Here is a 14,135-nt window from a genome sequence, read left to right on the forward strand (position 1 = left end):
ATGAACAGCTTCATACAATCCCATACGTTCTATTTTGACACATAGTTACCGCCTAGCGTTTTCGCGTCCGTGCGAACGCTCGCTAATAGACATCAAAGAGAGACTGAACAGTTGTGCGATAGTTTCAAGGGTGCTCTTAGGTTCAACATTAGTGGAAAAATTCGTATATAAATTTCGACACGTGTAGTACACGTGTTTTGTTCGAAGGTGAATTTGATATATCGATAATCGTAATCAGTTCATTGTCGGCACAACTCTGATGACTCTCGATGACTTGTAGTGTTCTGTAATCCACTCTCCCGCGGCGGATAAGATACACCACAATGTTGCAATCTTCATAACAAACAAAAACATTTGGAAACTTTCAAGAAACCTCAGCAAAGGGAAAAGGAACATCTATGGTTGAAATCTATTCAATTATCATATAATACATTGTTTATTAAAATACATTGTATGGGCATGTTATAAGGCGGGATGAATCGCATGTAACAAGGAGAACGTAGTCATGAGTGTGAAAGGTGACATGATAAAGAAGGGAGTGAAGACTGAGATGACGTCAAAAACCTGTTGCGCCGACACTATGGGAGTAGGATAAGAAGGAAGATGATGATGAATACATTGTTTATTTTATTGTTCGATTGATTTTGAGCGTTAAGGCATCGGAAACATTTCTATTACTGTAGACGATAGTTTGGGCGATTATTTAATTGCTTTACTGCGTCTTTTTCAGACAACTACCTGATACGAAAGTAATAAAACATTCAAGTAGGCACTTGATATCTCTTATCAGGGATATTCTTAATGCCGCCAAACTACCGCAGATACAAATAATAATAATGTACAATGTTTGCTGAACAAAATGATAAAAGTAAATTGTAAAAACAAAGTAAACATAGACGAAATACAAATACAGACAGTTGTTTTAACTTAACTAAATGATTGCAAACATATAACTCTTTAAGACAGATTGCAAACTAACGAAGTTAACAGTTTCACGGTGACATGTTGCTCACCTATTTTTGGCAGCCATAGCATTGAACACGTACTGCGTACTGATGGTACCACACCAGAGTATCGGCACCATAATAATTATCAATATCCTTAGCTGGTAGCGACCAACTGGACCCACTTCCTCCAGAAGTTGGCCCACGAGTGTTGACTCTTTGTGCTGACCCATCTTGGGTACAAGCCATTTCAATTTAAACTAATGCTAGTTTCACACAAGAGCATAACAAGCACGACAATAATGTTTACAGAGTAATGCAAGTCACACACGTTAGGCTTTTCATGGCAGTTTCACAAGCCAGCTATCTTGTGGTACAAAACTGTCTCTAAAACTCGTAGATGCACAAATCGTGCCTATTGTTGTTCAAACAGAACTGTGCTGACTGCTTCCACTCAAAACCTAAGTTCTATACCACTTTGCACCTTTTTTGCACACTATACGGACAATGGGACAAACAGTCATCAATACAACTTACACAAAAAGCATTAAATACACAATCTTAAGAAACATCTAGAATGCAAACCACTACAGTTTGGTACGTGATTTAATTTCTATTAAACACGTGTATTGAATGGTTACTTTTCTGACAGACATTGCTTAATTTCAATGTCATTTTACAGACGTCTCTATTTACTTCAATGATATATTTTTCAATTATGTCAAAGAAGGTTCAATAACGTATTTGTACTTAAAATGCTTATGGTGAAAACCCTATAATCTATTTTGTAAAAAGGTTTTGTCACCCCTAATGTTAAGACCTTCGGTGAAGATGACTGATCAGAATATATTAATGTTTTTGCTTTAACTGTGATAAAAATATTGTTCTATGTGTTCTTTTTGAGGTTAACATAATTTTAATGGTGTACTTAACCTAAATTAACTTAACTAATTACTTGAGCTTAACTAATAAGCATATAGCGACAGTTTCACACTTAAAGTGGAATTTACAATACAGATATAAAATAACTTTCGCACCTGACTCCGTTAAAAGGATATACATATGTATGTTCTTCTAACCTGTATGTTCTTTCAGCCTATCCTCTACATCTATGCCATATTTCATCAAGATCCGTTCTGCAGTTTAGACTACAAACTTTAAAAAACATCCATCTTTGCCATATATTAGTAAGATTTGATAAAAACAACTAAAAAAATCACAACTATGGAAAAATCAATTGAGGTATACAAATGCTATGCTGTTCTAATTATTTTTGTTAGTTTAATATCAATTTTTGTATTGGCTTACTTGAAAAACAATGTAAGGAAGCGTATTTCCTTTTATTCCCTTTATTTTTTTTGTCAAGAGTATGACTATATATTTTTGTATAGTGAAAATTGCGGTAAAACATTGTAACGATAACATTGTTAAACAATAAGATGAAAGCTATAAACCAATGATTGCTTTTTGTTCTAACCGTTGTTAATAAACCTCAACTGTCAATAATTTACCCGGAACGTAATCTTGGATTATTTTGATAAAATCGTCTGCGCGGAATTGAAAAAAAAATGGTAAGTAACCTGTTTTCTTCGTCTATGTACTAAATCTGTGCTAAACACCGAGATTAGTTAAGCCGTTTTAAATATATTAAATGTACATTCATCCTTTATTATATTAGTATGATTTAAATATTTGTTACAATTATCGCCACCTGAATAAACTCGAAAATTAAATCGAATTTCGAAGGTTCCAGATACTGTCAACCTCCTGAAAGTGCGCTTCGTCTGGCTGTCCGTCTGTTTGTCTGCAGAGAGCGTCAGCTGCCAGCAACGTGCGTATTTGCTCAGCTTTAAATTAGAATTAAAAATAATATAGCCATTGTTCTTCCAGACTATCCTCTACATCTGTGACAAATTTCAGATAGATTTAGGCTACAAACTCTAAAAAAAATACATCCATCTAAACTTTCGCATTTATAATATTAATAAGAATAACTTATTGCAATGTAACATTACAAATCTTATCATAATTATTAATTCAACATGATTATTTGCAAAATTTATAGATATGCCTATTTATCAAATAGTTACAATGTCGAATTATAAGCCTATGGCTTTCCGGAGCGTCGTTGGCTTAGTGGTTTAAGCACTTGACTTGTAATATACAGGTCTTGGGTTCGAATCTCGCCGCCATGTACTAATGTGATTTTCGATTTTTCGAATTTTCATATGTACATAATTTACCCGACGTTCTTACGGTGAAGGAAAACATCGTGATGCAACCTGCGCATATCAGCGAAGAAAATTCAAAGATATGTGTGAAGTCAACCAACCCGCACTTGGCCAGCGTGGTTGACTATGGCCTAGTCACCCTAACTTTAGGGTAGGCTCCGAGCCCCTCGGTGGTGACGTCTCGTATAGTGAGCTGGTGATGATGATGATGATGGCTTTCCGGATATGAACATATAACAGTAATCAAGTCGGACCAAAAAGCGTGAAACGATTTCCTTCTCTGTTGCACTTATATTTTTTATATTATCGTTTTACTCAGTCACACCATATCAAAGCCAAAAATAAACCAAATTAATGTTTTCTTTAGAGTTAAAGAATATTTTATTACAATTTAATTGTAGAAAAAGATAATAAGGTAATAACATTACGAACCCGAGCTTCGCTAATCTATCGCCACAGAGTATTAATAAAGTGTAATTAACTTAAATCTAATGTAACTAATATAATAAATGCGAAAGTTTAGATGGATGGATGGATGGCTGGATGGATGGATGTTTGTTAGAGTTTGTAACCTAAACAGCTGAAGTGATCAAGGTGAAATCTTGCATAGACGTAAAGGATAGCCTGGAAGAGCACTTGCTTTTGTTTTTTTTATTCCGCACGGACGGAGTCGCGGGGAAAGCTAGTATAACCTAATTGTAACATGACTATTCGTATATTCACGACTGCTATCTGCTTTGGTCTATGATTGGTACTGAGCAGGAAATCTTTTATAAATCAATGGAGCGTACAAATAAAGAAATATATTGCAAAAGTGTCGCTTCCTGTACGCTCATTGTCAATGAAAAGAGGGTTTATCACGAATTTAAGTGAGAACGTTCTCGTAAAAGTATTAAATTAGTGCAGCGCAAAGACCGGGCGAAAAATCTGCCAAGAAATCTCATACAAATCGCCGATGACGTTACGAATACGTTCTCACAATGTCACGCGAATACATGTGATAGACCCCGTCGAATATTTGATTAGATAATATGATCGTAGTCGTTACGATTTTAGAGAATATTTGTTAGAATAGTCATTTTTTCTAACAAAGATACAATATTAGATAAGAGATAGATATAGTATTTCAGATAACCTAAAGATATTTAAGGTTATTCTGTGTTAAAATGACGCAAGATTTTTTTTAAATTTTTAAGATTACTTGGAAAGTAGCATATTTTTTTTAATGATGAAACTAGCCTTTGCCCGCGACTCCGTCCGCGAGGTATTATAAAATACAAAACTGAATAGTGTATGTGTTCTTCCAGACCAACCTCTACATCTATACCAAATTTCATCAAAATCCGTTCAGCTGTTTAGGCTACAAACTCTAACAAACATCCATCCTTCTAAACTTTCGCATTTATAATATTAGTATGAAGTATGATTAACTGTCGTTAACACTTTTACTTTTAAATAAAGATGAATCTGTAAAAATATGAGCCACATTTCTTGTAGCTTCGATTCAGTTTTCAAATAAATGTCTCCCTATATTTATTTATGTATTACACGTGGTTGGAGGTAAATTAGACATTACAAACAGAGCAGTTAAGCGCTAACAACCAATTTACATACACGTGCAAACATCTCGTCTGTGTATCGGAATTTTTTAAACAGAAATTGGTATTTATTCTTTGTGTAATTATTGTACATTATTTAATAAGCGGACAGTTTTCCTTGATAAAGTCACAATTAACATCGACTCAAGAAATGTAGCTGGTATATTAGTTTTTCCTCGTAAAAACTATGTTAAAAAGCTATATTATTTTTTGTTCAATAACCTTATTTTCGACCTCAAACCTTTTAAAGTAAAAAGTTAAATGATGTGTCTGACCATATTGACCTCTGATTCGATTGCCACAATTGGTATTAAAAATAAAACATCAAAATAAATTAGTATTTATTATGTTTAAGACGCCTGCTGTGGTAATTATACAAAACCTAACATTACAAAAGCTTACACAATAACGATGTTTATTAACCCTTTATTATTATCTTCCTTCTACCTATAAATAAAAAAAACATCGTTTGCATTTATTTTGGGGGCAAACATTATGTTTGCACAATGACATGAAGTTTATATTTAGTATTTCGACTTTTTGCCTCAACTTTGGCCCTGCAATCACTACCATTGTCTCTGGTTCAACTAGTTAATAAATTTTACAACAATAAAGCAACAGATAAAACAATTAAATTGCACTCCAGATTTTAATACGATTTTTTATTGTAAACTCAGTTTTTACATCAATATCCATAAATAAGAAAACCTGTAGAAATCACATCATATACTCGTACTTCATAATAATATTATAAATGCGAATGTGTAGATGGATGTTTGTTAGAGTTTGTAGCCTACACGGCTTGACAGATTTCGATGAAATTTGGCATAGACGTAGAGGATAGTCTGGAAGAACACATAGGCTATTCAGTTTTGTTTTTTTTATTCCACGCGGATGTAGTCGCGGGCGAAAGCTAAAGTAATATAATTTGCTTTATATTATTACAGGAAATACGAATTCTTTCTACAATAACTACTGTCCGTTAATTACCTATATGACATCAATGTCGTATCATTAGAGATATGCAAAACATTATCTTAATTTCTTTAATCTATTTAAATCCATTTGATTACTGATTACGAATGTTTAGAAGGATAACATTTTGCATAGAAACTAATATCCATCTGATATTAGATCAAATAATACTTAAAAGTAATTAAAAAAACATAGTGATGACTACCATAAGATTTAGGCATCTAACATACTCGAGTCCCTCGGTTGGAGCGTTTTTTTCTTTATTTTTTATAGGTCCTTTGGTTCTTAGAACATGTCAGTCCCATAATCTTATAAAAATACTTAAACATATAAATATAAACAGAAGTACAAAAAAGAAAGATAATAAATGATATTTATAGCATTTCATTACACTCCTGTACTTCTCTTTCTCTCTCTCTCTCCCTCTCTGGAGAAAAGAAAGAGAGAAAGACAGAGTCACTTTAGAGAGCATATTTACATATTAATATAGGGCCTTCAGCACCAGCAAATGGGAACTGTTGATACAAAGTCTGCAGTATATAGAGATATATCCCCCCTTTTTACAATTAGGGGGACTACTATAAAATCCTTACAATGTATCTGTATTCTCATTGATCGTAAATACAATGTTTTTACATGAAAGTTTTTAACAAAGGACTTTTATTTTAAATTCATACATATTTGACTGAAACTGGATGGTATCTAAGCACAGAATTAAGACAATATGAGACAGACAGAAACAATAAATAAACTCACCTATAATGTACATCGGATACAGCGAAAATATACTGGCTATTGTAAAGTGCGGAAAAAATTACAGCAACCGAAACTAAGCTTAAAACTTTTAATTGGTACGGACCGAATTCCCCCACTTCTGTGAGGATATGGTCCAAGTCTATGGTATTTTTCGCGGTCATTTTGACAACCGCACGAGCGGTCCGGCGCGCGCGCAGACCGATTGATAACTGGTGACATTTCTGTTTAGCTGCTTTCGGATAACATCCGTGTATGCTTTCGTCTCACAAAAAATGCAATCTTTAAGAACCGGTACTGCTCTTAAAAATTGCAATATAAGCATAACATATAAGTTCGCATTGTTTTTAAAATTCCTACGTAAAAAGTTTAAAAAAACTAAACATTTCACGAAAGCATTTGTTAGTTTTAAACAAAAAACTTTTTGTAAAACAAGCTATGCTATCTTTCATGTATTTTAGTAAAAACTATCTTTCGCCCGCGACTGTCTGCATCGCATCAAAAACAAACAAAAGTAAGTGTTCCTCCTCACTTTTCTCTACATCTATACTCTATACAAATCTTTTCGAGGTCCGTTCATCAGTTTAGGCTACAAACTCTAACAAACATCCATCTAAATGTCGCATTTATAACATTAGTAAGATTTACGACTGAAGTAAACTTTGCCACATCTGATATTTAAGAAATATGTTTCTACAAAGATAATATTACTGCATGTCACGTATCATAAAATTTTATCTCATTCATATTCAGCATTTCTGTATGTTCAGTAATCTATACTAATGTTATAAAGAGGAAAGATTTGTTTTTGTATGTATTTGATTCACTCAAAAACTACTGGGCCGATTATTAAAATTCTTTCACCATTAGAAAGGTATTTTATCTGTAAGTAACATAGGCTATATTTTGTATTATCTTTTAATTTCAGGCGAAGTCGCAAGCAACAGCTATTATGGAAAAACTAGCTGTTTCTGTAACTATGCGTGAAAATATAAAAAATCCCTTTGTTACTGCCACGCATAAACATTATTTCATAATTAAATTGTTTAAACTATCGTGACATTACTTTAGGTGAAAATTAAAAACGGCACAACTTACGCTTTTATTCTCCGGTGACGGCACCGACTAGTGTCAGACCCTTCGAGGGTCCTTCGTGTTATTTCAAAATTCCGCCAGTTTTGGTGTCATTAAAACATATAGACAATCGGTTTTATCTGTACAGATTGAGGGTAAATAAAACACATATTCAGTAACATAATCATTACATATTCTTTTCAAACTTTATATTTACAGTCAACATTGAAACGACTCTACAGTGTACACTGAACAGGTTCGTACGTATTTATATAGGTACATAGCTTATATACAAATATAGTACATAAAGTACGATAAATAACAAGTGAATACAACATTAGGTATACAAGAATCATTTTACATACACTTTCATACATCTATTGTTTACTTCGATTGATTTTTGTCGAACGAAATATTACAAACCAAAGACATTCAAACATAGAACAGGCATAGTTGAAAACTTGTATATTTTTATACTGTTTAGTAATATATTGATATAGTGCCTGTCTATATTTTTATAATAAAGCGTAAACACACACTTCTTTGTTACCTAAGATGTCAGCAATTATAGAATACTTTTGAATAATTCTTTTTTTAATAAAAAGCCCTACACTTGCGTCACGCTTTAGGCTATATATTTTATCACCAGTAAACTTAGGAGGTAAATATTTTGGATAAAAATCCTAATGTTGGAAAGAGACCATAAGTTGCTGCCAACATCAAGGAAGGTTGTCAACGTCATGTCATTTTGACATTTGTAATTGATAATATGACAGATGTAGACAATAAAATTTATTTACTATGCGTCCTCTATATTTTAAATGTCTTTGTTAGAAACATATGTACATATATTCTCACTGCTAACTCACATAAGGCATCATTGTAAACAGTGTTGAAATAATAATTTGATTTAATAAAACATTAAGGGCGGAATAATTCCAATTACAGCATAACAAAGAATATAAAAATCCCACCTCGGTGCCGCTTTCATAGACTTATTCATATATCGGGAAGTTTTTTTATATTTCAGGCTTTTTTATAGTCAGGCTATAGATTCGTTTATATTCAATAAAAAATATTTACAATAATATGAAATATTTTTCTATTTACTTAGACATTTATAATAAATACTGTAAGCTTTGAATCACTTTATGTTGCAAAATATTTAAACCAAAAATTTTACATACAAGGTCATATACATATTTTCACGCCATTGAATTTAGGGGCTAAATATTTTGGATAAAAACCCTAATGTGGGAAAGAGACCATCAGTTGCTGCCAACATCAAGAAAATAAGATTGCTAAGGTTTGTCATGTCATGTCATTTTGACATTTGCTATTGATAATTTGACAAATGTAAACAATAAAATTTTGATGGGGATGAAGCCGCACGGAACAGCTAGTAAATCCTATAAAAAACACATAAAGTAACATGAAAGCAAAATAAATAAGTTATACGGAATATTATGGGCCAGTAGTTGGAATTATTTACTTCAGAATTATATTTTATCCTTACTTTTATGACAAAAAAAAAGTTGAAAAATAAAAGGGCATAGTTAATATCGCAATATCAAAGATAACTTAACATATATACAATAACAAATAAATTCAATAGTCGATTTTCTATGCACAAAGTTATTTAAACTCGAGAATTAAATCGATTATTTAGGAATGCTTGAAAAATCTTTGGGAAAACTAACTTTTAATATAATTTTCAGTATCCGTTTATAATCTATACACGTTCTATTAAAAACATTTACAGCGTTACAAATAAACGCGGTATACAGTTAAATTTAGGAATAAACTGAGTATAAGAAAAATGAGTACTAAAATCTGCTTATACTCAGTTTATTCCTAAGTTTAACTTAATATTTTCAAATAAATTTGCATAATTACATAACGAAATAATAGTTCATTAACCTTAAAATATGTAAATCCCCTTACGCCATAAACCCCCATTTGTAAATCTAAAAAATATAGCCCAACCAAGAAAATAAAAACCCTGCGCCACTTTCTATACCAAGAAAGTTTCATATTTATCCCGCAAGATGGCGATTTACATAATTCTGCTCAAGTAATTGTAAAATTCACCAATATCGTTTAACTAGCATCCTACACAAAATAAGGGTCTGTCCCACAATTCTTTTAAATTCAGATAATCCAACGTATAAAATATGAGATGGAAATATCGGATTTTAGTACTCTGTGACGTCACTTTTAAGCTATCTGTGCCTCTATCAGCCAGTGGTGGGATAGACCCTTTAACATATATAAGTGTTAAACTATTTAACAAGTGAAATTAATAAAAGCAGATAACGGACACACGAATAAAACGTAACTACGTCTCGCTCTTTTGTATTGAAAATGAATCAATTAGAATGAGATAAAACTACATTGCGTTTAGTCACATATGAAAGCTGAACAGTGTGTAGTTATTTTAGAATCTAGACAAATAGACAGTCATGTTATATTTCAACAATTTCTTCAATAGTGTACAGTCACGGAAAACCGAGGTGTACCAGTTTTGAAAAATATCTCTTGTTACTTACAACGAAACAAATTCCACCTTTTAGTACAAAAAAATCATGTACCGTTCGACCTTTTTTGCTTAGATATTAAAAAAACTGCATCCTATAGGTTTCAACGTTCAAACAAATGTAGCATTTTAAGTAACACTGACAGATTCCCTGATTGTACTAAATTCAGTAACTTCACACTATCAAGCGATAGTACCAACTTAATATAAATCTCACTTTAATTTTTACTTAAATTTTTTCATACAATACAATAATTATATTTCAACCACACAAGATAAATTCTGTTGTCTACAATACTACGACCTACCCCCTACTAATTTAACAGTGAAATTGCCCCGACTTTCACAAGGGCAAGAATGTTTTCTACGTCCTATATATTGAAGTTTTCTGCAATTATATTCTTTTCAAGTTAAATTATGCTTATTTTTCACACGCCATGGTGTTAAGGCGAAGCGACTCAACGGTAATTAATGTGTTAAATTAAATTTTAAATTTATTCTAATAAATAAAGTGCGTTTGTTCTAATTTGAACTAACAAATGTGTAAAAGGGGGCGGGTCTTATTGTCTTATATAAAAATTAATCGACATATATAGTAAAGAACATTTCTTATATTAGGATAACGCGCTCAATTCCGAGGCAGTCTAGATATAGAATATTCAGTCACAGAGAACAGGTAAAGTGTCAACACTAAAACAGTATCTAAATTACAATTTACATAAGGAAGATATACATTTTTCACTACATTTGGTTAACTTTTATTTATATAGTTATATACAGTATACATTGTTATATAAAGGTTGAGGGCAACATCGAAATTACAAAATTTCCGATACTAGATAAGTTACGGCCGAATACTGACATTATTAAACATTTCGCTTAGTAGGCTCCGCTTACAATCTGACTGATGTCAAATTTTTTTAGGAGTAAGCATCGCCTTAAGACGCTATATCATGTTAAAATTTTTCGTATTCGACTGTTAGTAATAGTTTAATGAATAAATTAACAAAACTTATTAGAATTTTATATGTAAAAGACGTTATTTTGTGCAAATAGATATTTAATAATAAAAAGTGACTAAAGCGTTGAAATTTCTTGATCGCAACACTTTGGCACTTTTTAACTCTCTTTTGACCAGAAAAAATCGGTCCCAAGAAATATAGTGAATTATTTAAAAACACTAGTTCAAAACATTTTTACTTATAAGTGAAAAATAACATATTTTGAAAGTAAAGTATTCATTAACAGTTTTTTAAATGTATAAATGAATACTAACAAAGTAAAATAACAGCTGTGATGTTTTTGTGATGAAAATATCATAGGTAAAAAATAACCTCTCTAAGTTACAGTTAGAAATTCTTCACATTTGCATCAACACATTTTTAGTTTGAAACATTTTTTTATAAGATTTAGTTAATAACACCAAAGGTTTCGTCAAACGATAGATGTGATATCAAAATTCAAAAAATATACAGAGGAGGCAGTTTACATTTCATTTCCAACAACTTCTAATAGCGCCATCTATTGATGGCCTTAAAACCACAATTATTGTAATTAAATAACTTGCCAATAGATGTCGTTAAATAAAGTTTATGTGTTGGTTTACTTTATAACGAAAGATGGAGCTTATTATAATTTTCAAAATTATGTAAATACCGATGAAATGCCTCGTCTGTATATATTTGAAATATGTATGTTGGAGTTATAAGTGTGTGTGCGGTCAGAGGGCGAGGTCGGCGGCGAGGGCGTGCGGCGGCGCGAGGGGCGCGAGCGGCGCGGCGGGGTGCAGCGCGAGCGCCGCGGCCGCCGCGTCCGCCGCCGCCGCCGGCTCGCCCAGCGCCGCCAGCACCAGCGCCAGCCGCCGCCACGTGTCCGCGCGCAGCGGGCCCAGCGCGCCCGCCTCGCGCAGCGCGCGCTCCGCCAGCCGCAGCCATCCCAGCTCGTAGTACGCGGACCCTGCAATGCACATTTGTAACAGTGGTGGAGCCAGCTTTAAAAATCTTTGCACGAATGGATTGACTGGCCCAGTGAAATACCACGACCAGATATAAGACAGGCGTCAAGTGGGAGCAATTCTGCGTAGTCATATAGTCTTGCCGTAAGCCTAATTGTCCTTTTTCCTTTCCAATCTCTTCTTAAGAGGAAAGGATGGGAAGGAAAATGGATATGACGGTGGGGGATATGCATACGAAGGAGAAATATCCTGTTTATATGCGTCTCCTCTTCCGTCGATTAAGGGTAGGCAACGCATCTGCAATTGCAGATGTCTGTGGGCAGCGGTCGCTTCGCCATTTCGGTGGATTCACGTGGTCGCTAGATCGTTTCCCAACTTGTGATATAAAAAAAATCATGTCTGGTTCACTTGGCCAGCGCAGTTGGACAGTAGCGCTCAAAAACTATACTGTCACATATAATCTATGACTGACTGTCGCCACTGTCCTAATGTATTGGCTAAATGTTAACCTCGCATTAATATTATAGATCGGTGAGTGAACAAATTTTTTTTAACTAATAATTTCTATAAACAATGTCAGATTTAGTGCCACCTCGTGTTCATGTAATAAAACATTTCTAAAGATTGTAATTAACTCCCTCTGTTGGTAGTGTTAAAAGATATATTTAATATCAGTTGAAATATTTTTATCTGTTAACAAATATCGATATATGGCTGAGGATATCAACAAATAGAGTTTAATTTGTGTAAAATTATCCAAATATAGTGCTATTTAAGCAGTGTGTTTGTGTTGTTTCAGTAAGTGACTGACCGAGCTGCACCATGCTGTCGAGGTGCGTGGGGTGTATGGCGAGCGCGTTCTGGAAGCAGCCGCGCGCCTCCTCCCACTCGCCGCTGGCCGCGTGCACCAGCCCGCGCTGCACACACACACATCAAAACTGTTTCAAACATAAATATACATTCCCATACTTTTTTGGGTAGTACTGAAGAAACTACGATGTAATGAAAAGCATGATTACTGAGTTCACTCCCACATTGTAACACTTGACGGTAATTCCGTAGGGGGTTATAAGTGTTGTAAATAAGACCTGCTTTGAGATTCGAAGAAAGTGCATTGTACTGGGTGGTGAGAACAGTTTAAATGTGATATGCATTTTATAATTCAGTATTGTTCGAATCAAGAGAAAAATGTTGTTGAATAAAAATAATATCTTACTTTTATATACAAGTTTTTTTTTACAGGGGGCTTTGTCGATATATATGTATGTTGTAATATCAATTTAAATTACAATGAATATACACATACATATATATTTCATATACATTATTTATTCCACTCATTTGTGTGTTGACTGAAGTAAATCCTATCAATAAGTTTATAGAGAGGAGATTTTAATCGATGGATAATAAGACTGACCTCGACACACCAGGCATGTAGCTCCCATATCTGATAGTGCGTAAAGACAGTTTTCAATTTATAAAAAGTCAGATATGATAATAAATTCCAGTTACCGTGTATAGCACGAGATGGCTGTGCGGGGTGAGCGCGGCCGCCTCCGCCACGCAGCCCGCCGCCGCGTGCGTGCGGTCCAGTCTGCAACATACATTATTTACTGTAATCTACGTAATGGTAACGTAGACATAAGGACCATTGCCCGACATTTACAATTACAGATGCGTTGCCTACCCTTCATTGACAGAGAAAGAGATGCACATAAACAGGATATTTCCCCTTCCTATGCATCTCCTCCTTCGTTTTTTTTTATAATATAAGGTGGCAAACGAGCAAGCGGCCATCTGAATCCACCGAAATGGAAAGCGACCGCTGCCCATAAACATTCGCAATTGCAGATGTGTTGCCTACCCTTCATTTACGGAGGAGAAGACGCACATAAAGAGGACATTTTCTCCTTCCTAAGCGTCTCTTCCACCGTCAAATCCACTTTTCCTTCTGATCCTTTCCTCTTAAGGAAAGGGTGGAAAGGGAAAGGGACTAAAATTAGGCCTCCGGCACCACTCATCAGACGAAACGCGGAATTGCTTCCACTTCACGCCTGTCTTCTGCGTGGT

The 14,135-nt window shown here is 34.1% G+C and overlaps 2 protein-coding genes across 3 annotated transcripts in view; both read right to left on the reverse strand.

The window, feature by feature from the left end:
• The window catches only part of LOC106109919 (organic cation transporter protein-like), a 14,654-nt gene extending 7,954 nt beyond the window's left edge, over positions 1-6,700 (reverse strand). The window contains exon 1 of one of the 2 annotated variants that reach the window (XM_013291577.1): positions 6,505-6,700. In XM_013291577.1, coding sequence (XP_013147031.1) covers positions 6,505-6,665 — 161 coding nt within the window. In that variant the 5' untranslated portion in view covers positions 6,666-6,700. Of the gene's footprint in view, positions 1-1,013; positions 1,587-6,504 lie in introns of those variants that run through there. The other variant, XM_013291576.1, reaches the window with a different exon arrangement.
• Positions 6,701-11,831: 5,131 nt separating this feature from the next.
• Positions 11,832-14,135, reverse strand: part of LOC106109874 (tetratricopeptide repeat protein 7B) — a 10,781-nt gene continuing 8,477 nt past the window's right edge. The window contains exons 8-10 of the mRNA XM_013291513.1: positions 13,578-13,685; positions 12,877-12,982; positions 11,832-12,067 (exon numbers count right to left, since the gene is read on the reverse strand). Of these exons, the coding sequence (XP_013146967.1) occupies positions 11,832-12,067; positions 12,877-12,982; positions 13,578-13,685 (450 nt within the window). The remainder of the gene's footprint in view (positions 12,068-12,876; positions 12,983-13,577; positions 13,686-14,135) is intronic.

Source organism: Papilio polytes, unplaced genomic scaffold, assembly GCF_000836215.1.
Source record: "Papilio polytes unplaced genomic scaffold, Ppol_1.0 DF821044.1, whole genome shotgun sequence".
Classification (NCBI taxonomy): Eukaryota; Metazoa; Arthropoda; class Insecta; order Lepidoptera; family Papilionidae; genus Papilio; species Papilio polytes.